The sequence below is a fragment of the Tauraco erythrolophus genome, chromosome 7 (assembly GCF_009769465.1).
Source record: "Tauraco erythrolophus isolate bTauEry1 chromosome 7, bTauEry1.pri, whole genome shotgun sequence".
Taxonomy (NCBI): domain Eukaryota; kingdom Metazoa; phylum Chordata; class Aves; order Musophagiformes; family Musophagidae; genus Tauraco; species Tauraco erythrolophus.
Window position 1 is genome coordinate 60969353 of NC_141471.1, and position 27457 is coordinate 60996809.

The following is a 27457-nucleotide window of genomic DNA, read 5'->3' on the forward strand; positions in this document are numbered from 1 at the left end:
ATTAATTTAACTCCCACCAAGGACACACAAATATTCAGGATAATTTTAGAGTTAACTTTCGTAACGAACGTGAGTGGTTTCACTGGAAGTCAGTCAGTCTTGGCTTGAGAAAAAGGAAAATTAAGATAGAATCATTAGCCAGTCTTTTGTGACTCTGCTTAAAGTCAGCAGCTTCTGAGGGAGCTCGTTTGGGGAAAAAGTTGAACACGGCCTTAAAAACTGGCGTTATTTTCTGAAGAGAACTGTCTGAGAATTTGGATTTTGATGCTTCGAGCTTTGAGAAAGTTTATATGATTCTCGAGTCTGAACAAATCTTAGTTTGTAAGTTAATGGCACGGCTTTTCTAAATGCCAGCACAGCAGTATTAATCTGGTGTCTGCAAATCAAGCTGTGTTTTGTTTTGTTCAGCGTTGTCAGAAGCAAAGACAGCTGGAATTTGAATTTGTCCAGCAACGATAATGTATGAAGCAGCTTAAAAGGCAGCTCTCCCCCTTGCCACTGTGCTGGCCTTGTTAACGACTGTAGCCTTGCACAATTTCTCAGCTGGCTGGGTGTAAAGCGCCTTGGGAGGAGGACACAGACTCCCTATCCGTGCTGGGGTTTGAATTTAGTTTTTTTAGTAGATAATTTGAAACTACTTCCAGGCATGGCCAGCTCAGGACGTATTTGGGCTATCATTGCTAACCTATAGTGATAAGCGAACGTGATGCAATAAATCGTAGCGACCAGTGATGCAGAATTATCTGCTGGGTAAATCATTCCCCAAATTCTTGGTGACACAGTGTAGACCACACAAGTGCCAGGACAGTATGTACCGATGGCAAAGCCCCCCTTCTATAGCCGGAATTGCCCTTTGAGCCTTACCCTGTTTCTCTGCGGCTCGGCTAGGAATTGTCACAGGAGACAATGGGATGTGTTGCTAAAGGAAGGGTTCCAGCTTTGAACTGAGTCACTGGTATGTTAATTACTTACATGAGGACAGGGCAAGACTTGGATCACAGAGTGACAAGCACTGATTTACAAGAGGAAAGGGTGGTGCTAAGCCAGCCCACACAGCAAATGTAGAAAGCTGGAGCGAAGCCCTGGTCCTGCACCACGGAGCGATGCTGTTTGGTATTCTTGGCCAGGCAGGGAGAAGAGGGTAAATCTGGATTATCCTTTTAAAAGCAGGTTCCTGTGTTTATCCTTAACTAGCTGCTGCTCACAGGTACTTTGTAGGAATAAACTAACATCAGTGATTTGTGATCTTCAGATGCAGGGTTACTGCAGAGATGTGAAGTAGCATTCATCAGACATTGGAAATAATTAAAAGAAAGACCATTTTTGGGTAGAAGTTAAGCAGAAGTGATTCTTGGTGTTGTTTTTATCCCATATGATATCAAAATTACTTTCTGTTTTGAGATACATATTTACTCTTAGAATCATAGAATCATAGAATGGTTAGGGTTGGAAGGGACCTTAAAGATCATCTAGTTCCAACCCCCCTGCCATGGGCAGGGAAACCCTCCGCTACACCAGGTTGCCCAAAGCCTCATCCAACCTGGCCTTGAACACTGCCAGGGACGGGGCAGCCACAACTTCTCTGGGCAACCTGTTGCAGTACCTCACCACCCTCAATGTAAAGAATTTCTTTCTTATATCTAACCTAAATCTGCCCTCTTTCGGTTTAAATCCATTGCCCCTTGTCCTATCACTACACACCCTTGTAAAAAGTCCCTCTCCAGCTTTCCTGTAGGCCCCCTTTAGGTACTGGAAAGCTGCTATAAGATCACCCCGGAGCCTCCTCTTCTCCAGGCTGAACAAAGGATGGAATTCTTCAAAGGATGGAATCAACTTAATTTACAATCACCCAGGTGAAAACTAGAAGTTTAGTCTCCACCTGATCTCTGGGCCCTCTAGAGTATCACTGGAAATAGAAAGGCATTCAGATGGAAGTTTTATTCCCTCTGCATTAGACACCCCTGTTGCGACCCAGAGCTGCTGGTTTCTACCCATCAAAGAGAGGGCCCAGACAGCTGACTTAAGCTACACACACCTAGCTTTTAGGTGGATGCAGATAGATAAAATGGATTTCACCCACAGAAGGCAATTTTGATTGTGAATTGCTAAAAGTGCAAAACCTTACCATAAACCAGATTGTAGCAGAGCGCTTCCATCCCAGCCACGAGATGCGGGTTAGATGTTTGCCATCGTTGCTTGCTGTTGCTCACTTATGAAGGCAACTTCTAAGGTTGGTTATTAACACCTTTTGAATGAACGGTTGGAATCCAGTTCAGAATGCCTTCTTACAACAGTTTTTCCCATCTGAGATATCTTTGTGGTCACCTTTTTAACTCTCTTTCCCCACACAAGGTATTTGTATTGGAACAGTTATACTCACCCAAATGAGGGAGCAGCGTCAGTTTTGCAGGCAAGAAAAGGTTATTTTCCATAGGTGGTCACTGGTGGAGTCTCATGGGGCATGGACACCTTGGTATGCCCATGACCTGCGCGATGGGTGACAACGGCTGAGATTCTGGGCCCTCTGCAAAATCAGCTCGAAATTCGCCCCAGCAAATTCGATTTGCAGAATTTTACAAGAGCCCTCTTTCGACGTTGAGAGTAGTTGTGCCTTGGCTCCTGATTTTTTTAGGATAACCCTATTCCTTAGCAAAGAGGAACAAAAATAAACAGTTCAGGCATGAGTGTATCGTAATTGACTGTGGTTTAAGAAATGCTACGCTTGCCAGAGGCACTTACTGGGAGGTATATAGAAATCAGACGACGTTATCAGAAGGAAGCCAATATCTTTGTTTAGGTTCCCATGAACACTGTTTCACAAACATAAGGCACAGTCTGTTATCCTCAATTTCTTCTTCTTCTCTTTTTTCTCTGTGTGTGTGTGTTTGTCTCACCTCTTTATTAGGCCTGGAAATCTCATGGGATGGAGACAGTTTTGTGGAAGTCATGGCGGCCCCGCACCTGAAAGGCAAACTCTGTGGCCTGTGTGGCAATTACAACGGGCACAAGCGAGACGACCTGATCGGGGGGGACGGGAATTTTAAGTTTGACGTGGATGACTTTGCCGAATCCTGGCGCGTGGAGTCCAACGAGTTCTGCAGCCGCCCGCAGAGAAAACCCGTGCCCGAGCTCTGTCACGGGACGGTCAGGGTGAAGCTCCGAGCTCACCGGGAGTGCCAGAAACTCAAAGCGTGGGAGTTTCAGAGCTGTCATTCAACGGTGGATTATACCACGTTTTACCGGTAAGTGTGGCTGGCTGCAGAGTGAGATAGTAAGTTGCAGTGAAAAAAGAGAAAAACCACACAGTTGGCCCAATTTCAGCAGGGTTTGGGCACGTGCTTTGAGCTGCTTTTGCTAAGAATTAATACACAGGGTTAGAGTTACATTATGATGAGCTTTTCTGAGTCAGGAATCAGAAGAAGATGGTCCTGAGCTAATAAAGACCTGAGCAGCCAACAGTGAGAAAGGCTTGTGATCACCTAAAGTACTTTTGGAGACTGAGGAGAGAGAGGGGAAGAGACTTCAAAACGTTTTGGTAAGTTCTTTCTGATTTCGAAGTCAGCTATAAGGTTGAGGCTGACTTTAATCGCTATTGCTTGTGCTCCAGAGAAGTGTGCCTTCCCAGAAGCATTTTGGAAATGACTTTGTTAAAGCAGGGATATTAAACATCACTAGTGCCTCTTAGATGGTGGAGTTTGTGGGTTGAGAGTTTGAAAGGAGAGAGTTAACAAAAAGTTCAGTGCATGCCCATCCTGCCCCGGGAGCAAAGGAAGACAGATGAGGATCTAGAAGCCTTGTCTGAGGGAATTATTTAAGATTTTTTATCTTTAAAATGCTGCCAGTCTAAACCACAGAGACATCATTTCTGTTCTTTAATTGGCATGAGTTTATTTGCCCCTCACTCAGTAAATAAAATTGGCTTTTCTTTTGATTGCCTGACATAAAAGATAAAAGCAAGCCGAGTCGCCGTGGTATGGTGGAGAATGGAGCTGCCTGATCTCTGCACTCCCAGCTTTCCTCACTTGTTCACATCTGCTGAACTATTGGGCTTATTAGGAAAAGCTTTCTAAAATTGCTCCAATTCCCTTATGAATTGCCTTTCCTCTTCTTTTATAATGAGGCAGAAAGGCTTTTATCTACCCCAGCAGAATACATCTGGGACTGGGAAATGCTAGAAGAAGACACACAGCTTGGCTTGTAGTCTACATGCTTCTGCATCTAGTTTGCTATAGCATATCCCTGTGCTAGGAGCCTGGCAAAGAGGGAAGCTTATGTTGTGTGCAGGTTATATTATACTTTGTCTTTTCCAATGGCTGGAGGCACAGCAGAGAGCACTAGAGATGCTAACACACACACAGAGGGTCTGTTGAATGCATTTCAGCAACATTCCCATCTCACTTCCATCGTCCTTTAAAGGTAAGTGATGACAATGCAAATGGAAAACAGGCACAGAGAGATTTGTTTCATTTTGCCGTGGATTTTTTGTCCCTTTTTTAAAGTAGCTCATGATTAATTTAGTGCAATACACTTCCTGACACCACAGCGGAAAATGATTTATATTTTGGCTACAGCAGCCAGGAAAAAAAAAAACCTCTACATACTTGCACACAAGAATTACTGTAGAGCACTTCTGTTCCTTTAAAATGATACCTTCTATTTGTCCTGGAAGGACAATGAAATCAAGCAAGTATTAATTCGATTATGTCCTTTTGTAGAAAAGTCTATTTTTCCCTAAGGAAAGTTTATGTTGAAATGACCATCATATTCTGTCTGAAGTAGCTGTTCGTTTGCTTCCATTTAGATGCTGCCAGCTGTTAGAATGCTCAGCTCCCAATACAGGAATTGAAGATAAAATATAAATTAAAATTAAATAATGGTATTTAGTAGAATGCTACTTTTTCTTAGAAACTGACGAAGTTGTAGTAAGCAATTTATTCAATGACCATGGCCATTTTTCATACTAGGAAATTCCTGCAAGGAGGTAATGATCATGGGACACACGTTCAAGAAAGTTCTGCGAACGTTTCTAACGTAAATCTTTGCATATATAAATATGCACGAGCATGCGTGTGTGTGTGTGTATAAGTATAAAGAGGAGTATTTAAGCGATTTGCATTTTTCATGAATTTTTTTCAAAGAACCTATTACTGGTGATGTACTTTTGCACAAAGTTCAAATTACCAGTAAAAGAAATTTAGATTCATGGTTACAGCTTTTTACTGAGGTCTTTTAGAAAAGGATATTTAATCAATGTTTTCTAATTTCAGGCTAGGTTTAACTAAAATTTTTCCAATTCTGCTTTTCTGACTATGAACGAGCTCCTAGCGGTACGAGAAGTGAAGAGACAGAATGGTAGGGTCAGGTTCCTTCATTTTTCTATTCACCTCTTCTTTGAATTGAATAGCTTCTCAGTTTTTACCCTCAAACATTACGTATTATGGAATTTTTCCATGTGAAATACCGCATTCTCAAGAGTTAACCTTTCTTGGTCATTCTTGCCTATATTATCAACATTGCCTCATTTTCATTATGCTGCTCTGGTAGTGACCTGCTGTTAATAAGAATTCTCAGAAATAGAAATAAACTCAGCAGGAACATTACAAATTCGGGTGTGTTTTCTCCAAATACCAAAAAAGGCAGTGAACAATGCATTGCAAACATTTGTCTGACATTGGGTTACCGAGGAGATTTCTGTGAAGACGTCTCAAATTCATTCTAAGTCTCATTCTTTTTACAGCTGTAGTTTCTCCCTTGGTTAGCCATCCAAAAAACATATACAGCAAGATTGTCGTGACTGTTAGATGTAAATGTTTTAAAGAGTAGAGATGTAGCTGCGTGGTTGTGGGGTGATGAACGGCTAACTCCTGAGCTTGACCGTGGTAGATCTGTGATGCTTTAGGAGAAATGGTTGTGCACCTTGCCCTTAACCCTTTTTTCCAACGTTGTGACTTGTGTTTCTCTGCAAAGCACACGGTAGAAGAAAGCCCAATATAAGTGCACAAGAAAGGATTTTTGAAATAGTCCAGACTGCAAACTAACAATTTTAGCATCTAATATTATACCACCCTTTTAATTCTTTGTTTTGTAACTAGACACGTTTTATGGGCTTTTAATTGCAGTTTGTTTTGTTTAGTTTTGGGTTGGTATTTTTTGTTTGTCTTTAATGCCTTGCTAGTTGTTCAGTGCTCATGAGTAATACTCTAAAAATAACCCTTAGGGTTGAACTTTATGGAGGCAAGTTCATTAAGCAGGGAAATGGTTTTGAATTTCCAGGAGATTTTGGTAAAGTCTGGGTGAAGAAGAGATTAGCAGTGATGGCCCTCACCATTGCCACTTGTCTATTTTGATACGTTAAAATGACTAAGCATCCTGGACTAGTCCCTGCCAAAAAAAAAAAAAAAAAAAAAGAAAATAAAAAGTTACCAAGTTTACTCAGTAGCAGGCTTTTAGAGGGGATGCTTTGACCATGTATGCAATAAAGCTTGCACTCAGACTCCTGAAGCTGCTCTTGAGTATAAGCAGCTCTAAAAATAGATGATACTATCTGAATTTCTTATGCTGCTGTTACCAGAAAAAGCTCTATCACACTATCAAGAAGTATGATAGTACTATTTAAGCTCTTGGATAAGGATTTGGGGAGCCTAGGGGACTTGAGGAAGGAGAAGAGGACTTTTCGTGCTCACCAAGCCCTACCTCATGGATGATCTCATTCTGTATCTCTGAGCTGTGCTGGAGTAGGGGCCTGGAATGACTCCAGTTCCGGTGAGACCAGGGAGCAAGATGATGCAGAGGGCAGGTCCCTGGTGTGCCCCCATCCCTGCTTTGGTTGGCCATGACCAGTGCCTCTCAGGAGCCTCCTTGGGAGGCATGGGAGCAGGCAGCCCCAGACAGGGGTGCCGGGACCGTGGTGGGGAGAGGCACAGCCACGCTGCTCGATACAGGGACAAGCTGGGCTGCAGGAGACACCATAAAGGAAGGCACAGGACTCTTAGTAACACCTGCCCCCGGTAGTATCCGTGGCTTTCCAGTAGGTTTTTTTTTAATACTTTGGTATCACCAACAGATTTGGAATGTGACATCAACGTGATGTCAGTAGATTGCCCATCTCCAGCACACCTACACAGCAGCTGAGTTCGTAAATGGATACTTAGACGTTGCTCAAGACTCTCACTATGGCCATAACTTTGGAAAAATAGTCAGTCTTGCTTTTGCCATGCAGTAGATTTCCCCATTTGAGATTGGAAAATTTGTGCTCCTAAATCCTGAGACAGATCTTTTATTGCTATTACTCTTCCTGTTGTTATTATAATTCTATATTTTTGTTATTGTTGCTATGATTGTTACATTTTTAACAGACAACAGCATACCAAATAATTAGTTACTCTTTTTCTCCTTTGTAATTGTCTTAAGAGGTATGTTTTTCTCTCAAACACTTGAATTTAATCATATTCAATATTTTACAGCAACCAGTCATTAACATAGTAATAACCTTATTTGTTTGAATCTGTTAATCAAAATACATTCAGGAATTGCAAATCTACCTTATTGCAATTCTTGTCTTAAATGTTCCTTGTGACTGTGCTGACATTACTCCATCTTAGCTCTCAGTTAATCAGTTAATGAGTTTCTATTTCAGTTAGCCAATTAACGTTATGCAGTTAACTGCTGCAGTCTTGCAGTTTTGCTAAAAAATTTCCACTTAGCTAGAGAAAATATTATTGTTTAGAGTTAGATTATAAATTGCAATGCCTTGTAGTCCATCAGCTCCCTGTTATTAAGTTTGACAGATACACTGTGAGTGGCTGCAGAGAGCACATGAGCCGTAGCATTGCTAAGTTAATTACGAGCTCTATTTAAAAGATGATGAGGACCGAGGGTTTGTGGCTTTGAAGCAGAAGGTTTGAAGATTTTTTTTTTTTTTCCCCCTGTTAACAATGATGTCCTACAGCTGTAAAATTCATGTGGTTATGCCCCTGTGTTCGCTCAGTGGGATGGCGCAAAGGAAATGTAGGCTGAGGAATGACATCAGAAAAACCCATTTCAGGTGTTAAAGGGGTGGGTGGAATTGGGATCTCCGGAGCCCTGGGTGTGCTGCCAAGGGTGCGTATTGCAAAATTCTCCCCACGAGGTTTTCTGGTGTAACCGAAGGGCGGCCGTAGCTCTGACAGCTCACTGGGGTGACTCCTGTCCCTGTTCCTGCACCACCTTCCACATCTGTCTTTCCACCCACCCCAGGGCACAGCTGGTTTGTGTCCCCCCCTACCCCACATCAAGATAGGTTGGTGGTGTTGGCTCCAAAAAAAAAGGCCCGACGCATGAAGCCATGGCTGGTCTCCTCACAGACCCAGCATGGAGCAGGGGCTGTTGCTCTCACTTGCCTTCGTGCTAAGGTAGGGATGTTCCAGCTGCCTGCCCCACGCTGGCCCTGAGGCTGGGTACTAGCAGCAGTGTAACCACAGCAGAGAGGAGCTCAGGATGAAACAGTTTACTCAGCTTCTTGGGCAAATTGTCGCCGAGCAGCTGTACGACCCAGGGAGCTTTTGGTTAGAAAGGAATTTAAAAATATTTGAGATAATAATTGCTGTTGGGTTTTTATTTAAGCAAATCTGCACCAGGACTTGAGTTTCCTAAGAGCTAGATGCTCCATTCTCCAGTCTGCTCTGTTCAGCGTCTTTGAGTCTTCCATCCATTTGAAGTTACCACTGGAGCTTTAGTCGCTTGCATTGTTAAGTCCTTAATAATTCAGGCTTTCTGTACCAGAATACTCTGCTTTATATCATTCTACTTATATAAGGTGATCCTTTGCAGAGCTGCATTGGAGAAATGCACAAAGGACTAAGCCCAAAAGCGTAGGCACTGGGAAGAGACGGTGTTCCCAACCCTTACAAGAGCACTGGTGTTTGGGAACACGTTCTCCGTGCACATCTGACTGGCTTGCCTGCTGCCTTGCCTTTCCACCCCTATACAAATCAACATTATTCCCCAAACCAGTTGCAAACATCAGCCTGTGCAGCTTGTGTAAGGTAAGAGGCACCCTGATGTTGCTCACCAGCCTGGGCTGCGGCACCAAAGACACTGTTGCATCTTCCACAGCCAGGAGGAAATGGCCTGCCTCTTGTAGGCAGGATCGGTACCTTGAGTTGATTAGTTAATTAGTTCATTATATTCAACTCAATCCAGCTGGCTAATAATGATTGGATGCCATACCGTGATTTGCACTGCTGGTGACTGATGGCATTAACCAATGGGAGCAAAGGGATTTTGTGGTGTCCGATGCGCTTTGGGATTTCCAGCAGCCACCATCAACCTTTGCCATCTATATGCTGATGGTAAGGAGTGTACTGCACATGTATATCTATATTTATATATAGAGAGAGAGATAAAAATGTAGATCACCACTGTTTTAAGCCTCCTCCTTGAGGTATTTTTCATCTGATGTAGCCAAGAGTGAGCGCAAGCTGCCAGAAAAAATACTGTGTTTAGATTTAAGGATTAGAAGTTTGGATTTGGACAAATAGGTTGAGTGGTCAGAAAAGATAAATCTGAAGCCAAGCTGAGCTCCGTTATCTGCAGATCATGGTTCCTCTTCACCTTTCTCCACACCCCTGCCCCTCGTAGGGTGTTTTCACGTAACCAAGCCCCCATCCACTTTGCCTGTTTAGAAAAGTACCTCAGGAATTTGGGGCTAGAAAACATTCTTCTCTTTGTATCAGTGGTTATTACAGCTGTAAAACATTGAAGCAGTGCCAGAGGATTCACAGATGTCTCCTTTCCTGTTGAGGTATTGGGAACGGGGAGGGGGATGAGGGTGGAGAGGGCTCCAAAATCTGACAAGACGGTGGTGTTGGACAGACACCATTCACCTGGGACCATCCGTGGCTTGCTTCCAGCTGGGAAGCGCACGCTTCCCCGGTGACCCACTTTGTGCTTCCCTATATGGAAAGTTAATGATTTTTTTATTTTTTTTAACAAGGAAAGACTTTTTTTTTTTTTAGTAGGAAAACCAGATGAAGCAGCATACTACTCTGTGATTAAAACCCAGGGAAGTTTCTTTTCCTTCAAAGGATGGCATGTCTGGAGCGTGTTTGTTTTGTTTCCCTAATTACATGATCACAGCCCTACCTGACGCTCTCCTTTTACACTGAACGAGATGTTATTTCCTACTGGAATCAAGTGCAATAGGAGGCTTCTTTTCTCTCTTTTCCAGGAAAGAACTCAATTTGTAATTATCATGCACGCCAGGTATATAGAGACTTACTACAAAATCTTGCTTCTGCCTAGTAAAACTTCATTTCTTTCTGGTTTATTACCTGGCTCAATGAAATCAAGTCAGGTGTTTCATAAGCAAATACTGTCTTCCTCCTTGCCCAGTGTCTGGCAGATGTGCGACTCTGTACATGAAAATGTTTGACTGAGACAAAAATGATCTTGAAGGATGGTGGGAACTATAGGGAAGGGAGGAGAGGGGGAGACATCTAGCAGAAAAGCAGGGTACCACAAATGCATTTCTCATGTGTCAACATGGACTGCGTTCTCAGAACTTGTCGTTCCTGGATTACCTTTGTTTTTCTACAGTGCCTAGGAGTCATGGGGTAAAATCCTGATTCATTCAAGTCAATGGGAATTTTGCTATATTTGGGTGACAGGTTTTCATCACTGTTCCTGTTCCATGCGGGTTTATGACACTAATCTAGCACATTGATTAGTAACCCTTGGTTAGCCTCCCCATCATTTGCTGTACCACAGACAATTTAAGAAAGCTTCAGCTGGTTCTGAGATAGCGGGTCCATTCTCTACTGGGAGAGAAATGACCAAGTGAAACGCATGCAGATCAAGGGTCTCAGATCTTGTCTGCTTGCCACTCTTTTCCTAGGGGATATCTAAGGGGTGGCTTTCCATGGCAGAAGACCTAATTCATCTGGCCACAGGCAACTGAGAGATCCTTTCTATGTTTTGCTAACTTGAGTTCACTCGTGGTTCGTTCTTCTTGGTTGTAAGATGTTTGTAGAAAAAGCCTGCGGTGCGAGGTCTGCTGTCCCTCACGTTTTTCAAAGCTTATCCAGTAGGCTTTCAAACATTCCCTAGGCATAACTTCTTTAATATAGACTTCCCCATCTCAGATATCCTTATTAAAGCTGCAGTCTTAAAATGCCACTCTTTCACAGTAGGCATGAGTGTGCCCTTGGACTATCATGGCAAAATACAAACACATCCCTGTTGCATACACTAATAAATATTTTTGAAAAGGACACTTTCACATATTGGAAAATATCCCCGATGTCTCAGTAATATAATACAATGCATGATTTTTAGAAAGAAGAAGAGAGCAGGTGTGGGGAGGAGCTGGTAGAAAAGCAGAGTGATATCCTCCCTTGTGGAAACGTTTTAAAAGACTCCACCTGCCATTTGGTGCAACTCGATCCATTCCCAAAGCAAAAATACTTGCTACACTGAAGTATCCTTTTTAGCTGCAAAAAATAAATCCCATTTTTTGGGAGGGGATGCTATTGGGAAAAGCTGTCGGCCTCATCAGAGGAAATCACCCTATGTCTCTGTCAGGTACTGCAGAATTTTAAGTACAGCTGCTACAAAATCCAAGACCTCTCTTCGATCTCATTTTAATTAACCTCTAAGACATGTTCACAGCAGGGCTTTCTTTGCTAGTTTGTTTTAATTTAATTTTAGCTTTTTACGTTTTAAGCTTATTGCAGTATTGATTTTAAATAAAATCCAGAGGTGCTTAGCTGATGTCTAATGTCTATTTCCATGGACAAATAACTCAAGAAGCCAACCCATCAGATCTCATATTCTTTCTGCCTTGGGCAGAGGCTAATAAGTGTTGCAAGGAAGAGGAAACCCACCCATACTGTAGCTGGCCAACTGTGCCATGTCATGTATGGTGGAGAAATCCTTTCAGGCCCCTGAGATGATCAGTTTACATCTCGTGGCATGAAATTTTAATTACCTTTCCTTTAGCATGCATAACTGCAAAGCTACTATATTTCAGCTCCTATTTTAAGCCACCTGCAGTATATCCTGCCTAATTAGACACACAGCAAAGATGAACGAGGGTGTTTATAAGCAGGCAAATGAGACGAATTTGTGGGAAACGTTTTAAAAATAAGCTTAACCTAATCCTTCTGTTATTCTTATGAGTTCATTTATGCTTCTGGCAGGATAACCAGACAAAGCAGGACGTGAGCCGTGACCAGCACAAAAATCTTTTCTGTAGAAAGTTTGCCATAAGAAGGTTTTGACAGCTCCGAGCAGCTTATCGAGCTTGCTCTTACTGTTTTTTGGAGAGCTGACATGCCGTGTGTCTCTTCTGGAGACTTTACATGGGTTAGACTTAGCTGAAAGCTTTCTTGTGGGTGTTTTTAATAGCTGAAGGGTTTTCCTTCAGTTTCGCTGCTGTTTCCTAAATCTCACAGGGCATCCAAAAGATGCAGGGTGTTCCCAGCCTTAAGGATCTCCGGGGACCTTCCCATTACGTCAGCTTTTTAGAAGCCATCTGTGGCATAAAGTAGCAATCTGGAGTGAAGGCAGATCTGTCCGTCCCCGTAAGGACTCGCGGTATTGATGGGCGTGCGAAGGTCCCGTGCTCCATACTCGGTCTCTCAAGTGTGCAGAGTGCTAGTGTGTAAAGCAATTAACTTCTGTTAATTACACAGGCTTCATTTTTCCTTCAGTCTTCACGGCTCATGAAGGAATCAGCACCTCATGGTCGTGGTGATTTACGCAGAGCAGACTCATGGGAAGTAAGGCAAGAATGGGTGGAGGTACTTGTGCCTTATACAGGAACATGCATTTATCCATCTCAAATATTTACCCTAAGGTAAGGTGCAAGGCACAGGCTGGGTGCGTGGGTAGGTGTGTCAGGGTCACCCACCCTTTAAACCGTTGAGACACCACTTAGAAACACACGTGTGTGGCTCTGCCCTCCTAATTAACTCTATCTCTGGCAGACTTGTCAGAGCAGGCATAGACTTAGGCTAATGTGGTGAAGTCTGGAGCCTGGAGATCGCCAGTGCCATCCTGGAGCAGGGCTAGGACTAAATTGCCACTGGATCCACAATACACCATAAACAATCCCAAAGGGAGCGGTAAGGTTATGTTTTCACTCAAATGGAGGTCTCTGCATATCTGAGAGCAGGTGCTGTGATTTCACCCCTTCATCGTGATGTTCAGAGGATGAGAGCATTCAAGTCTCTCCTTGACTCCCCCACTTAAGCCAGCTGAAATTAAAATTGGTAGGGAATGTGCTGGGAATACTGAAGGGAGTTGGAGCCATATGTTTTTTTGCATTCCTGGGTACTCCTACAACTAACATTCTGTTTATGTAATATTCCTGAAACATAAAAGCTAAAATAAATCCAGCATGTGAAAATTAATAACAAGTCATTTCTCTTATGATCAGTCCAGAGGAAGCTGTCGTAAGTGTTAAGGTATTCAGACAGCTGATTTTTGTACATCAGCTCTCAAGTGAGGTATGTAGTTTACAGAGAGTGGGTCCTTAAGGTTATGTAGTCTATGAGTACATGAAGTAAGAGGCTATTGAGGATGGTGGATACCATGGCAGCAAGGAAAAAAGTTTACAAAGTTCATTTCCTAAGTGCTCCTTCTTAGCACTTTACATTTTCAAATTGCAGTGTAAACATTTAATTCTCACTGCACCCTGGTTTGAAGTTGTTGAAATGAAGAAAGAGTTCTTTGCTGTGCAGGAAGCCAAGATCAGATTTGAGATTAAAACGTGAAAATGCCTGGTTCCTGGCCTCAAGCTCAAGTCCTCTTGATGGGCCTCAGAGGTTTCACATGCACAAGAAATGTATTGTCTTATTCTTGTCAAAGCACAAATTCTTCTCAAACTTTCAGAAGAAAGTGTTGCTAGTCTTTTTAAGAAGGGTACTAAATCTATTCTCTGCTCCTGTAAGGCCCAGTTAGATGACAACCTCATTAATACTCCACGCAGCGATGTGTCTTTGGCAAGTAAGAATCTCAGAACAAGTTAAAACTTAATAATGGATTGAGGCATGGACTATAAAAGACTTGCTTTTGGAGCAGAAGGAGTCGATATGCAAGAAAAACTTCCATACCCTGTTTACAGATATCAAGGGTTTGGCTGAGGTTTGAAAAGCTCATTTTTGTCGTTCTGCTCATCTGTCTGTCTACGTGGTTCTCTGTTGTACTGATTTCTCAGCCCATTGTTCATGAAAAAAAAATTCCATACTCTCTGGAGGGATATTTTTCATCACGGCAAGGTGATGACATAGATCCTAGATGTCCTCAAAGGGTGACATAAACTTTCAGTGATTTCAAGATTTGCTGTGGGTACGGAAAACTTTTTCAAAACAGGCTTGCAGACTGCATGGCATAAGGAATACACTTCTTGGCCTTGTTGCCAAAGGCAAAGATGATTTGCTGACAATATAGAAAAGGATCACCAAGACATCACTGGGAGGAGCTGATGGTTGTTCTGTAATCAAAGAACTACACAGATCCCACAAACAAGTGGCTATTTTATCTGCCGTTGAGGTTGTTAACGTGCCCTCAGATTCCATACGTTAATTAGGCTGGGTTTTGTCAGCATCTGAAATATGTAGTTCCCACTACTTGCATCACGATTCCTCACTTCACAGAAGGCTCAGATCTTCACTGCAACCATTAGCAGCGAATATCTGATTTCAAAAATACCCACGAGCACAGAATTGAAACTCAGTCCACAGGCATTGCAGCCCATCAGTAAGGGATGTTTCGTTCATCTTCCAGCTCTCCTTTAATGCACCTGTACTGATCTCCAGATCAGTTTGTCTCTCTGGTTGGTTTGGTCTCCAGACAGTTGTTTCAAACTGGTGGCCATCCATCCCCTGCAGATGAAGAATGTGGTTGGCAGGCACCCGTGAAACACGTACTCTGCATGGCCGGGCAAGACCACGCAGAACAGTGGCAGAGAGGCAACGAGGGACCAAACTTGTCTGGCCAGGTGTTCTCTCATGAGCCCCTGCTTTCTCCCAAGACGTCTAGACTGCTGCCTGACTTGACATAATCTATTCCATGGCCATAGCCTGCGTTACGGGGCAGCCAGGCGATATCCCCGGCCAGGATTCTCATCTGGTTTTCGTGATGAGGAATTCACACTGCGTGGTTCTCTTTATCGGCTGCGTGCAAACCGTGCGCTGTCTCGTAGCCCCCCGCCCTGAATTTCCTTCACCTGCCTCTTTTATTTCTCTCTGTCTCTCACTGCTGTTCATATTTCTTTCCAAATGATAAAATACTTGGCGTGGGACGCTTTTTAGTTATGGAATGCTGCAGGGATTTTTGTCAACGTTCCCCATCTATGGTAGTTACAGTTTTGTATGGGCAGAGGAAATGTAGCTGTGGCGCTGGAAATAGTAACCCTTGCAACATGAAAAGATGCTGTTTATTATCGTCGCCGTCCTTGCAGCAGATGCAGGCACTGGGTTCAAAGTCGTGCCAAGTTTAAAGATCCTGTGTACATGCTCGGAGAATTGTTGGTGGAATATGTTTTCGTTCCATAACTGTGATGGGCCTGAGTGACAGTGGTCTATCCAGAATGTTTAAAAGCTTTTCCATATGACTAGGAAGTCAGGAGTTGACAAATTTCCTCAGTGTTTATAATTAAAACCCAGAAGATATTAAACAGTTACTGGTTTCTATGTTGTGGTCAATATTAAGATTTATTGACTTAAGAACCAATATTGACTGAGGGGAAACTAAGTTTGAATTTTTTCCCCTAAGGCCTACCAAGTCTGGATGTTGACTGAAAACAGAAGGTTGCATGGTATAGACATCCAATAGCAAGCTTTTCCAAGGATAGGGACTTGTTTCTTTTACTTTCAGAATGGCTCCAAAGTTTGTTAGAATGCTTGTTACAATGCTTTACAGAAATTAGCGTTACGGTGTTGCTTTAAAGAGCCTTTTAATTGTGGATACGCCCCTTTGGCATACAATCGTTGGGCTTCTGTGGAGTGCATGGAGTTGTTGGATGGGTAGCCTAAGGGAGGGAGCATTGTGTGTTGAGTGGGTACAACACGAGCAGCAGCAACGGGAGCTTCTTGCGGTGTCCTACTGGTATGTTTCCGTCTCGGGCTGTGACTGCACAGCTTGCTGAAGTCCACGGTTGGTATCATCCCTGTATCTACCCAGTCCTTGACTGTCTCAGAATTACTGCAGACAATCTGGTGACTTTTGTGACGTGGACTGCACCTTCCTGGGAAGCCAGAAAATGCAGCTGAACTCATTCCAGGTCATCGCTACTCTTGCTTTTGTGTTAGAAGTTTTATCATTTCAAAGCATCAAGTGCCTGAAAGAAGAGAGTTTGAGCCAGGAAAGTCAGACATCAGAGCCTGATCACATAAACCAGCATATTACGTGACTATCACTCCTACATACACAGCATATGTATTTTTGCCTGCTTCTGACTGTTGCCTGAATTATATACATTGCTGAAGATCTGAACACAGCTATTTTTTTTTAACAGTCTCTATGAAATTAATCTCTTGCAGATGCTGGCTTGAGGCTGGCAGCATCTTTCATTTTGAAGCTTAAGGTACTAATAAAATTCTTAAGTCTGCTTTCCATTCAGATGTGAGAAAGCCTTCCAGTTTGACATGAACGGCATGGTGAGAGTGGGGCTAGTTCAGCTCTCAGGACTCTAGACAGAATTGTATTTCATGAAGCAGCCCAATAACCCACTCAACAGTTAGACCCACAGATGTAGTTTACCCAGGAGTTTTGGATACCTCCCTTCTTTGGCAGCTCAGAGCCTGTCAAATTACATGGTCAGACCGAATTCAGGTTTCTTGGTGGCTCGGCAAAAGGGTTGTGTTGTGAGCTGAGCGTGGACCAACCAAGAGAGGATTACTATGCTTATGTGCAATGGGGACAGAAACCATGTTGGTAATCTTGAGTGTCAACTGCAAGAAAACTAGCTTTATCTTAAGATTAATGGTGTTTCTGAAAGCTGGCAAAGAGACACGTGGTTTAGTTTTCAAGGCTTGTATTGGTTTTGTCCTCCTCTCTTGTAGTGTCCACTGCCTGCTTTGAATGGGAATGTTCTGCAAGCACAGTGATGCCTTACTTGTCCTTTAGCTCAGGAGAATGCGTTATGTCCTGGTAGCTAGTGTTTCCAGAAAACAGTAATAACTTCTTACAGAGTCTACCAGAAGCCAGTTGCCTCAATGTTTGAAAAATTTAGTGTTCCGTTATATATCTTGCAAACACGAATGCTGTATTTCTGTGCAGTAATCCAAATGAAAGTGTGAAAGAATGCCTTTTTTTTTTCGTTTTTGGTTGACCCTTTGTTTTCCCCTTTCGCAGTACAGGTGTGACAGTGATGGAGGAACACGTTTACAGGTCTGTGGGGCTGCTGGAAAAAAGATCCCTCCCAGGGCTGTTCACAAAGTGAATCATTAGCCTGACTGTAACAATAAATACCACCACAGAGAACATGCAAGGATTTATCCAAAGGTCACGTTCACCCAGAAGGTTTCTCTGCTGAAAGCAACTCACAGCTGTGTTAAGATTAAAGACTGTCAGAGAACCATAGTGTGTGCAATTTTTTCACTCTGAGTAAAATATGAGCTGTTTGTCTAACAGCCCCAGCTGAGGGATGCTGGTGTCAGACTGCCTTGGGGCTGTCATATACATTTCCAGTGGGTTTTTAGCGTTCAGGAATAATCTCCTCTTTGATGCATTTATCTGACACATCCTAAGCTCCCGCAATGCCCAGGAGGAGATCTTCCTCCCGCTATTCCGAGAACTTTGATAGTGGCTCAGAAAAGGGAAGCGTAATGGGAACTGCCCGGACAAATGACTAGAGGTCAAAGTCGTGTCCCAAAAATGGAAGCAGCCCGAACGAGTCACTTGCCTTCTCACTTGAATGTGCTTAACAGGCAGTGGGCCAGACGATGTGATAAGTGTTTTGTCTGCAGCAATGGGCAGCTGCTTGGGTGAATAGTGGCTGGTGGGCTTCAGGGAAGACCCTCGTGTGAGTTTTTACGCCCACGTGTAAGGACGCGGTTGTGTCGTTCAGTGCGTGAACATCTCTATGGCTCATCTGGTTAACCCGGTTCTCCTTTCATTGATAATATTGTTTAAGCAAGAGGTTTGCCCTTGGTGGCACAGGGCGCACCGCAGCCCGTGGTTGCATGATGTCTCACTTGGTCTCTTTCTAGCAGAGAGCGTGGGTTTTCTCCTGCCTTACTGGAGGTGGGCCTGGCCCTCGGAGCTCGGCCAGGACACCTGGTGGGGTTCTCAGCAGTGGCAGTCCCCAGTAGATGCCGTGGAAAAACGCTGCGGTGGCAGAGGGGGACCTGGAGTGTTGCTGTACTGAATGTTCCTCGGGAAGCAATTGTGGTTTTCGTTGCATCTGCGGACAGTAAACAAATTAATCTTCTGACATTTGTGTTGCAGAAAACACCAGAGAAAAGCCATGAGAAAGTTTAATATAATTTTGATTGCCTTTTGTTATTTCCTACCCACAAGTCATTTAATTCTTTATCAGAGGACTCCACGTTGGAGGTACACATGTGATGGGCGTGAGGGAGAGAAGATCTGCCCATCTCTCCTGCTGGGTTTCCATTGTGAGTTGATTTTTCTGAAAAAACTCAGTGGCATGTTTTTGCTCGGTGTTTTAGAGAAGCTTCAAGTGATCGCCTTGTGGGAAGCGGGCCCTACGGGGGACTACACAACAGATTATAGGCAAATATTTTGACAGCTCAGCAAGAACTCTTTAGCAGCCAGTTAGCATATTATGTATTTACAGCCAGTGGGATTAGAAGTGACCTTCAGACTGACAGCTCTCTCAGCAGTGCAGCCACGCGGGTTGTTTTGATCATCTCTGCACTTGCTTTCTGCCGTCGTGATTCCACACGGTTCTTACGTGCACTTGATCTGGAGAGTCACGTAAATGATTGTGGGTTGTTACAAGAGACGGGTTTCCATGTGTGATAGCCTTCAAACGCAGAAAGCTGCCATGAAACACAACATAAGGAGAGAGCAAAACACCTGGGGCTGATCTGGTGTCATGTTTCTGTTTTACTTCTGAAAAAACCTAAGTCTCTATCCAAATTGCACAAGACAAAATACCTTAAATCTGTTGTTTTAGCTTGTGCAGAGCTCCTAGAGGACCTTAGTCAAAGCAGAGCACGCAGCTTCTGGCAGAAAACCCAGTTTTTTGTTAGATTTCTTTTTTCCTTGTTTAATACAAAGGTGATCCAGTCCTGATGAAGAAGAACAGTACCCACTTTAATGTAATATTTCACTGTGTTATTATGACACTGAATAGAAAACCTGCAAGCAGTGATGTACTCAGCTGTCACCCAGTTAGACACAAGAGAAGACCAGAGTCGCAATGCAAGGAAATAATCCCTTTACTTCAGGTTGCCACAGGCTTTCATTTTGAATCTCCAGTTTTTTAGCAAGCATAAAATTTTTTTGACACCTGCAGAGGTGGCTGGTGTTTTGGCATTGGGTGAATGGGAGGTGTGAGGCTTTTTCCCAGCTCTGCCCTGTGTCACATATGTCACACAGCCCAGGGATACCCCAGTCAAAGTCTTAAAATATGAGTGCAAGATAAAGCCTCCAAATTCAGAGTGAACCCTCTAAATGGTTGTCAGGTGCTCCTGTAGAGTCTGTCCATCTCCACCGACTGTATGGTGCAGGAGGATTATCAGCTGTGCAGAACGTGGGCAGCCATTTAAATCACTTGGCCATCAAGTGCAGGGTTTTGCAGATGCACAAATTGTACCAAAGGCTGCAAACATGTGCCTGAATCACCCAGGCAAAAAGTACTTTAAAATTTATTTTGGATCTCTTTTATACATCCACCCTTCTCTGTCTCTCTCTGGTACTCTCGCTCTATTGATGCATGCTTGCAAAAGAAAAACCATAACAAAATCTCTCTTTAGAAAGAGATTTTGAAGCAGTGACCTTCTTCTGAACTTTACGTCATGGTTTCCATTGGCCGTCATGCTTGGAGCAGTTTGAAATTTCCTGGCGGCTTATCCATTGGCTCACCACCGCGGTGTTCACTTTGTCTTCATTGCCCAATTAGTGGGCAGAGAGCAGAAACGTGCTTGTGGAGGGGCTTGCTCTGCTGGGTTTAGGTCTCCGATGAACCCAACAGCTTTGCTAACGTCAATATTCTCTGTTGAGCTTATGGCAGCGTTGCTGGGGAATGTGTTTTATGGAAGACGAGTTGCAGAGGCAGGCTGTAGAGGTTAGATTTGGCACTTTTTTCAGTTCGATGACTGGAGCAATGAGGTTAGCAGCAGTTTTCGGAGTCCCTGTGAGCTGGGGAGAGAGTCCAGTGCTGAGGGCGGCAGCTGGGTGCTTGATCTGCAGCTCACAAGTGAAAGGTATTTGCCACTTAGCTGATCTCTGGTGTCTGCGATTTCTGACTCACATGCTGTGTGATTCCCGTGATGGTTGGAAACAGCAATAAAAGTGGATTTAGAAGGAAAAGGTTCAGTTCTGCCATGTGGTCTTTTAGAATGCCATGGGGTTTCCTATGTAGGTTTCTGGGAAAAGAGCTGCTCCAGGGGCCAGAGGTGTTGGCTTCATGTCGTAGGAATTCGCACTCCAAACAGAATATGAAGCGGTTGGAAGTTCCCTGGAGATAAGACCATGAGTGTGACTGGCAATGCGAATGGGATATCTAAATGGAGACATTTATTTTGACCGTTGCTGCATAAATGGATGTCTTTACAGGGACTGTCCCATTGCGGTGCAGGACGTGCAGAGAGCTGGGACCGTGTATTGCTGGTTGTTACTGGCTCCAAGGGATGCTCTCAGTACCAGCCTGTGGCACGGCAATTTCTACAGCTCTCCTCCACTTTACATCAGCTAAGGGTCAGACCTCAATGGTGCAGTTTTCATCCGTCTCGCTGCAGGTGAGATGATTTGCTTGAGGCCACCCGAGGAAATTGTACGTGCAGTTTCACATGTCTGTTCAGGATTAATAGAGAAGTGTGTTTTAAGCCTAGCCTAGAGTGCTGGGCAACTGCGTGCAATGAATCACGGGGCCTGTGACTTCTGCTGCGTAGAACAATAGAGCTATTTTATTTGGTAATACAATAATATTCACAATAATTATAAATAATTATAACAGTAAAGAAGCGTTGCTCCTAGCCAAGTTCTTCTTTTCAGCCTTTAACCTGACATTTCCCTATTTGTTTCATGAATGGAAAAACATCTCTGTGTCACTTTATTGCACAGAAAACAGGAAAAAGAAAATATGTGCTGGGATTGTCATCATGACTGATGGAATCTTGTCCGTTTAGCAGATTTTTCACAAAGTGGCTGGGAAACTGCTGCTCACATTATCATACGGGGCAGCACTTGTTTCTTCTGTTGTCAAGACAAACTCTTCACTTTGAATGCCACCCCTCACGACCCCGTTTTTGACCTGGATAGCTCAGGTCTGATTAATGTAAATTGAGGCAGCCAAGCCCTTGGGCCAGGAGAACGTGTGTCTAGAAAACCTGGTAAATACTGGACAAGTGATATGATAATATGTGGGACAAATCACTTCCCAAATTGTTGCCATTCCCGTGCATCCCTGTAACCGAGTCCCTAAGGGGAAGGTCGAGGTTCCTTGGTTGGATCTGCCCGTTGCCTTGAACGTGCAAAGAACAATCTCAAGACTTGGCATCGTTTCTCTCTTCCATCCCCACAGATGCGAGGTCCGACCGTCAATGTGAATATTTAGCAACCGCCTCTGGTTTGAGTGGAGCCTGGGGCTGGAAGCTGTTTGCATTCAGTGAGCAGTACGCACGCTGCATTGAGTGAGATGATGGCTTCCCTCTGTTGTTAGGCATTTACATAATTAATTAGCAGCAAAGCGGTATCCTCGGTAGAAGCTATAGAGATGCCGGAGTCTTTCCTCACCTGTACAGGTGGATCATTGTCAATACTCTATGGAAAAACATTGCTTCTCTTCATTTCTTGTTAAATAGATTTTAATGCCAGGACTCTCACCCTGCCAGTGTTTTGTAAAGACAAATTTTAGGATTTTTCACAAGTTAAAAAGCACGCAAGCTGCACAAGCTTAGCAGGAAACGTACAGGGAAAAATGGCATTTCAAGCTACTTTGACTTTAAAAAAATTTACTGTATTAGCACATGAATGTAGCTATACTTTAGGGCTGTAAATATTTTTTACAGTGCATTGACTCGTGCTATGCATTCACTTTCGAGCCTCCAAATTGCCCATGTACTTGTGTGTGAAATGGAGTATGAAAACAGACCATGGGAAAATGAAATGCTTCTGAGGCTTACCTGCTGATCTCAGGCATTCAGGGCTGCTTGCTATCATTGCAACTCCTGACTGGCATAAACCCCACCAAGTGGTAGGTTGGCTGTTACCCTTGTGGAGTTCATGGTGCAAAACAGCAGCAGTTTGCAATCTTGGGAGCACATCAGCAATGTATTTCTGATTTCCTCAACTTTTGGGTTGTGTTTGGACACAGAGAGAAGGGAGAAGAGCACTTTCTGAGATGGGAAGGGGCATCTGAGGCAAGAAAGGGACTCCTTTATCTGGCATCACCACAAAAGCAGTCAAGTCAACACCTGAGGTTCGTTAACTATGAGACCACCCTGTGTCCCTGCCAAAGGTCCCAAACGGACTGACTGGCTGCCTAACTGGAAGACGCTTCAGCTCCAGCTCCTTGATGCTGCTGGGCTGAGCTGCTCCACGGCTGGGCAGCAAGGGACCGAGGTCAACCACATGGTCAGACAGGCTCATGGGCTCCAGTGGTACTAGAGCAGAGGTTCCACATTGCTGTCCTTCATCACTCTTCTTGTTCCTCTTGCTACCATATTTCACTTTCTGGTTTGAATGGCGGGGGTTCAAAGGAGAGTTGGGAAAAGACATGGCTTTCATGTGATTTCTGAAGATAGATATAAGCTTTGTGAAGGACCAGATGGAGAAGGGTTAGGGGGAATAATCTCATAAATTCTCACTGGTGAGACTGTGATCGTATTTGATATTATTCCACTGCTGAAAACAAATATAATGTATTACTGCAGAGCCAGATTTGATGCTAGGAAAGTTGGGTAGAGATCCTTGCCTGGGGCTCTCTGTGAATCTCTGCTCTTTCTAGCGAAACTGGACTGATTTATGGTTGTGTCTGGAAGCTAGAAGTGGCCCAACATGGATCCAGATCCAGAGGCAAATGTCCTTAAAATTGAGTGTTTCATTGTGTGTATGTGCGGATATGCGTATGGGGGATGGAGAATGAGTTTAGTTTGTTACTAAATTGGAACAGATGTCGGATCTGGAATCGGAGATTTTGGTTCTTGTCCTTGTCCCGTGGAAACAATGCAATGCTATCATTTCAACTGGAGAGTTGGAGCTGGTGCGCGGCTTAGGTCTCAGCTTTGTTACCCTCCGAGCTCTGAGGTTTATCTGAACCGAAACACAAAATACAATTCGAGTGTTACAATCTCAGAAAACCAAAATGGAAATAGATGTTGGTAGCAAATGTTGATGCTCCTATGGACAGAAACCTTTCAAAGTCCCTCACACTTCACTGCTGTTGTTCTAAATGGGTCAGACTGTTTGGGCAGCTCAAGATCATATCAAAAAGTAGATGAACTGCTTATCATACGTGTGATAGCACTGAAAATGACATCTTTTTGTTTTTAAGACTTAATCCACCCATTCACAATTTTGAAATATGGTGAAGGAAAATCCTATGTGAAACAAATGGACAAAACCAGCATGCAAGAGAAAAACTAATGAACCTACATACTGAAAGAGAACATTTTATTCTCCCCAAGTCATTCATGCCATTTTATGGTTTATTTGAAATGAAGTAGTCAGTCCTGGCGGGATAGTGAGCAGCTTGGCAAGTGTGTTCGGTTGCATCCATGGAGAAAAGAAACAGCTCTTTCTGGAGAAAAGTCAGGATGTGAGTATGAGAGAACTTTTTCAGAGCCGGTCGTGTAGGATGAAACGTCAAAGTAGCTGGTGCTGGCCAACCATACCTGGCATTACAGACAAACAGAATTTTACCCTGGGCTTCAACAGGGACGGAGTTACACCAATACCAAGTGTTTCTGGAAAATCTTAACCATGAAAGAGCTTTTTTTTCTTGAGCCAGGCCGTGTCCTCCTGTAACCAGCTTTTCAGGAGGAGGGTGAAGTTGGCCTGAGGTTAACCACCACATGCCCAGCTGGGACGAGCTCAGAGATGGTGAGTGTAGAAAATGCTTAAAATATACTCCTTAGCCAAAGCTAGAGCTGTTTGCTTAATATCCAGACGCCCTTAACAATCTCTTAGAAATGCAATTAGTCATTTCCAACTCCTAGCTACTCTTTTTATTTAACTGTAACATCAAAAAGCCTTACTCATAGGTTAAGATCCTAGGGTGCTAGTGTCAAGCACAGATCAGTATCTCATTGCTGCCCTCAGAAATTTTAAGTTTTAAAGATGAATGTTTGTCTAGCTTTGAAGATTTCGGGACAGTTTGTCTCATGCTGTATTATACATTATTCTGCCAGTCCTCAACTTCATCTGATAAAGAACTAGCCTGCTTCACTGCTACAGCTTCCCCATCAAACTGCTTCCTCCGCCAACATTTCAATGGGATTGAAAAGTGGGTGTGTTAAGAAGCAGAGAGAGGAATTCATAATGGGGTGTCTGTAACATTTCCTATCTTCAAGTGTCGTGCTCTCCAGCCTTTCTCCTTGCGTTTTGGAAATGTACAGTCAGATCTCCCTAAGTCAGTAGAGTCAGGTCAGAACGCTGCTTACACGGAGTACCCCGTGGGGTTGAAAGCACACACAGCAAGAAGTTTGTTTCAGGACTTCCTAGATGGCATGCTGCCTTGGAAGGCAGTGCTGTACTGTGATCATCAGGATGCCTTATAAAAACAGATCTGAAGGAGTACAAAGGCAAGCTATTAGCAATGCACAGCAATACGTTTTATTGAGCGTAGACAACCAAGAAAGGTATTTTTCTGTACTTCTGAGCACATCTGTCGTAGACACCCCTACAAGTACGTACCCAAGGAAGTTCCCTCTTCCCAATGTGAAATAAAGACCAAAGAGAACAGCATGTGGGCACAAAAATTAATGTGACAGTTTGAATAAGAAGTCAAGGGGGGGTAAAACTCTGTTTCTCTGAATTTCGTTTCTAAACATTTAATTCTGACCACCTCAAGTCTTCCTGCACTTTAACTTAACTACAGCCTTTTTGTCACTTCCCGTCATGAAAATTGTACAACATTTCTGTGAGATGATAAACAGGTGTTACTTTTCATTCTGGCAGCAACAGCGTTTTGGTGCAGGATGAAATAATCCTGCCATTAAATAAGAAGCTCACAGTGGTGCTGTGAAGCTTAATTTGTTTGGAAAATGCTTTGCAGTATTCAGATGAAAGGCACTCTGGATATTCAAAGTATTATTACTGCACAGCTGGTGGTCTACACGCTGCAGATGTTTCTTCCATGCTGTTGCATGGTTACTTAAGTGGCTTCTTAGTGCAGATGTTCACGAGTGAGCATGCACAACCTCCTCTGCCTACGTTTTTTGAAAGAGATTTTATTGCTGCTTGACTTTTGATCTTGAAAAGAATATTCCTTCACCGGTGAGGCTGGGTTTTTTTTCTCTCTTTTTTTTTTTTTTTTTTAAGGCTAGTAGGTGCAACATAAGCATATGACTATGCCCCCATTGGTTCAGCCCCCATTGCAAACGACAGCATCTGCAGACATTTACTGTGGGCCTTTCTCTTTAGCCTCCATTTCCTTCTGTGGCTTTTACTCATTCCCACAGTTTTTGACTCTGGGGACTCTGCCTCTTCTGTTAATACTCCATCACCATCACTCTCTTCATGCAGATGTGATGATTCCCTTTGTACTCTTTGCCCAGATGGGATCAAGAACTTTGTTGTCTCTTGATTGTTACTTTCCATGGCTGCTGCTACTGTTACATAAAGGGATGTCTAAGAACTGCTGGGCTTGACATTCACAATAATATAATCTCTCTGAGAAGATTTCCAGATAAGATGAAGTTCTAATTTCTGCATGTATGGTGCTGTTCTTTCCTTGTAAGTGGAGAGAGGTGAGTTCTGACCGCAGCTGACATCCATGTGGAGTGTGCCGAACGTGCGCAAGTCTCCATGGAGGTGCTACATGATTTCATCAACCTGTTTGGTGAGAGAACTAGTGTTGGAATTTATGTTCCTCTTGTTTTGCTGTAATTCCAGCAAGTGGCAAGACATCCAGTGTGATACAAGGGCAACTGAGTAAACAAGACTTTTGTCTAACCTGAAGTGCAATACATAGCCTATTGCATTACTGACCTGGGAGTAGAAAAGGAGCAAATCTGTATCCACACGTGCACACACAGAGAAAGAGGAAAGCAGAGCAGAATGGTACCAGTTCTGGTTAACATAGATCTTATTTACAAGATTCACATGAAAGACAGAGGATTTGGTGCAGTACAAGGTACTGGAGTGTTTCTTCTGAAGTATTTTGAAGAATGGATCTCTCTCGACAGCGCGTTCAAGAGCTGCTGTCTTGCAACTCAGAGGAATGAGTGTCCTGGCCATGTATCTCTGGGAGAGGCTGTGAGAAAACAAAGGCTACAAGCTGACTGCATCCAGACAAATAACTTCAGAGAGCAAGGAGAAACCACATCACTTTCTGTAGCACTTTCTGCAAAATTCATCATGAATCAAAGCAGAAGGCTCAGTCTTTACCCAGAAAAAGTAGATCTGCGGGTGAAACACCTTGGGAAGACTAGACCCTGACTGCATTGTGAGGTGAATTGCACCTTAAAGACTTGGTCATGTGTCCTGATTTTTAAGTGTGTAACAATTTGCCAGCCCTCTTGAAATCTTCTGAATGGCATCCCTGGAGACTATAGCTACTTTTAATACGCAGAACTGATACGGCTTATGCAGGTATATACAAGTTTCTTCACACTCCTGTGATCCTACTAAAGTGTCTCATCCTTTCTCTGGGTTCATCTTGGCAGGCATAGCTTTCATTCTGCTTCCCTAATGTCTCTGAACAGTAAGAATTGCTACAGATATGTGTAACAGGATTTACCTCACCTTACTTCCCCACCATTGCCTGCTGCAGGGGGACAGACTTAGGGTACTGCCACTTGTCCAGATTCCCATCTTTTTTTCTCCTGGGCTGCTGATACTGCAGTTATTCCTCTTCTTTCAGTGCAGCTATTTCTAATATTCATGTGCCTGCATCACTGAACTAGGAAAGGGAGCAGGGAGGGAAGAGAGGAAAGAGGGAGGGAAGGAAGGAAGAGCTTCTGATGTTCTCTCATCACTCAGCTCATCTCCCCTGATTCATGACTGATACCTCCGCCTCTCTTCTGATATATTCCTTTGCTCATTCTGGTTAGGTGTCTCAGCTGAAATCTAGCCATCGCACCGGTAATGTTTGGATGCATATCATCTCGTTCATTGTGAT

At 43.5% G+C, this 27457-nt stretch overlaps 1 protein-coding gene across 1 annotated transcript in view; it reads left to right on the forward strand.

Moving 5' to 3' along the window:
• Positions 1-27457, forward strand: part of BMPER (BMP binding endothelial regulator) — a 147599-nt gene that overhangs the window by 101950 nt on the left and 18192 nt on the right. The window contains exon 13 of the mRNA XM_086614458.1: positions 2906-3242. Coding sequence (XP_086470584.1) covers positions 2906-3242 — 337 coding nt within the window. The remainder of the gene's footprint in view (positions 1-2905; positions 3243-27457) is intronic.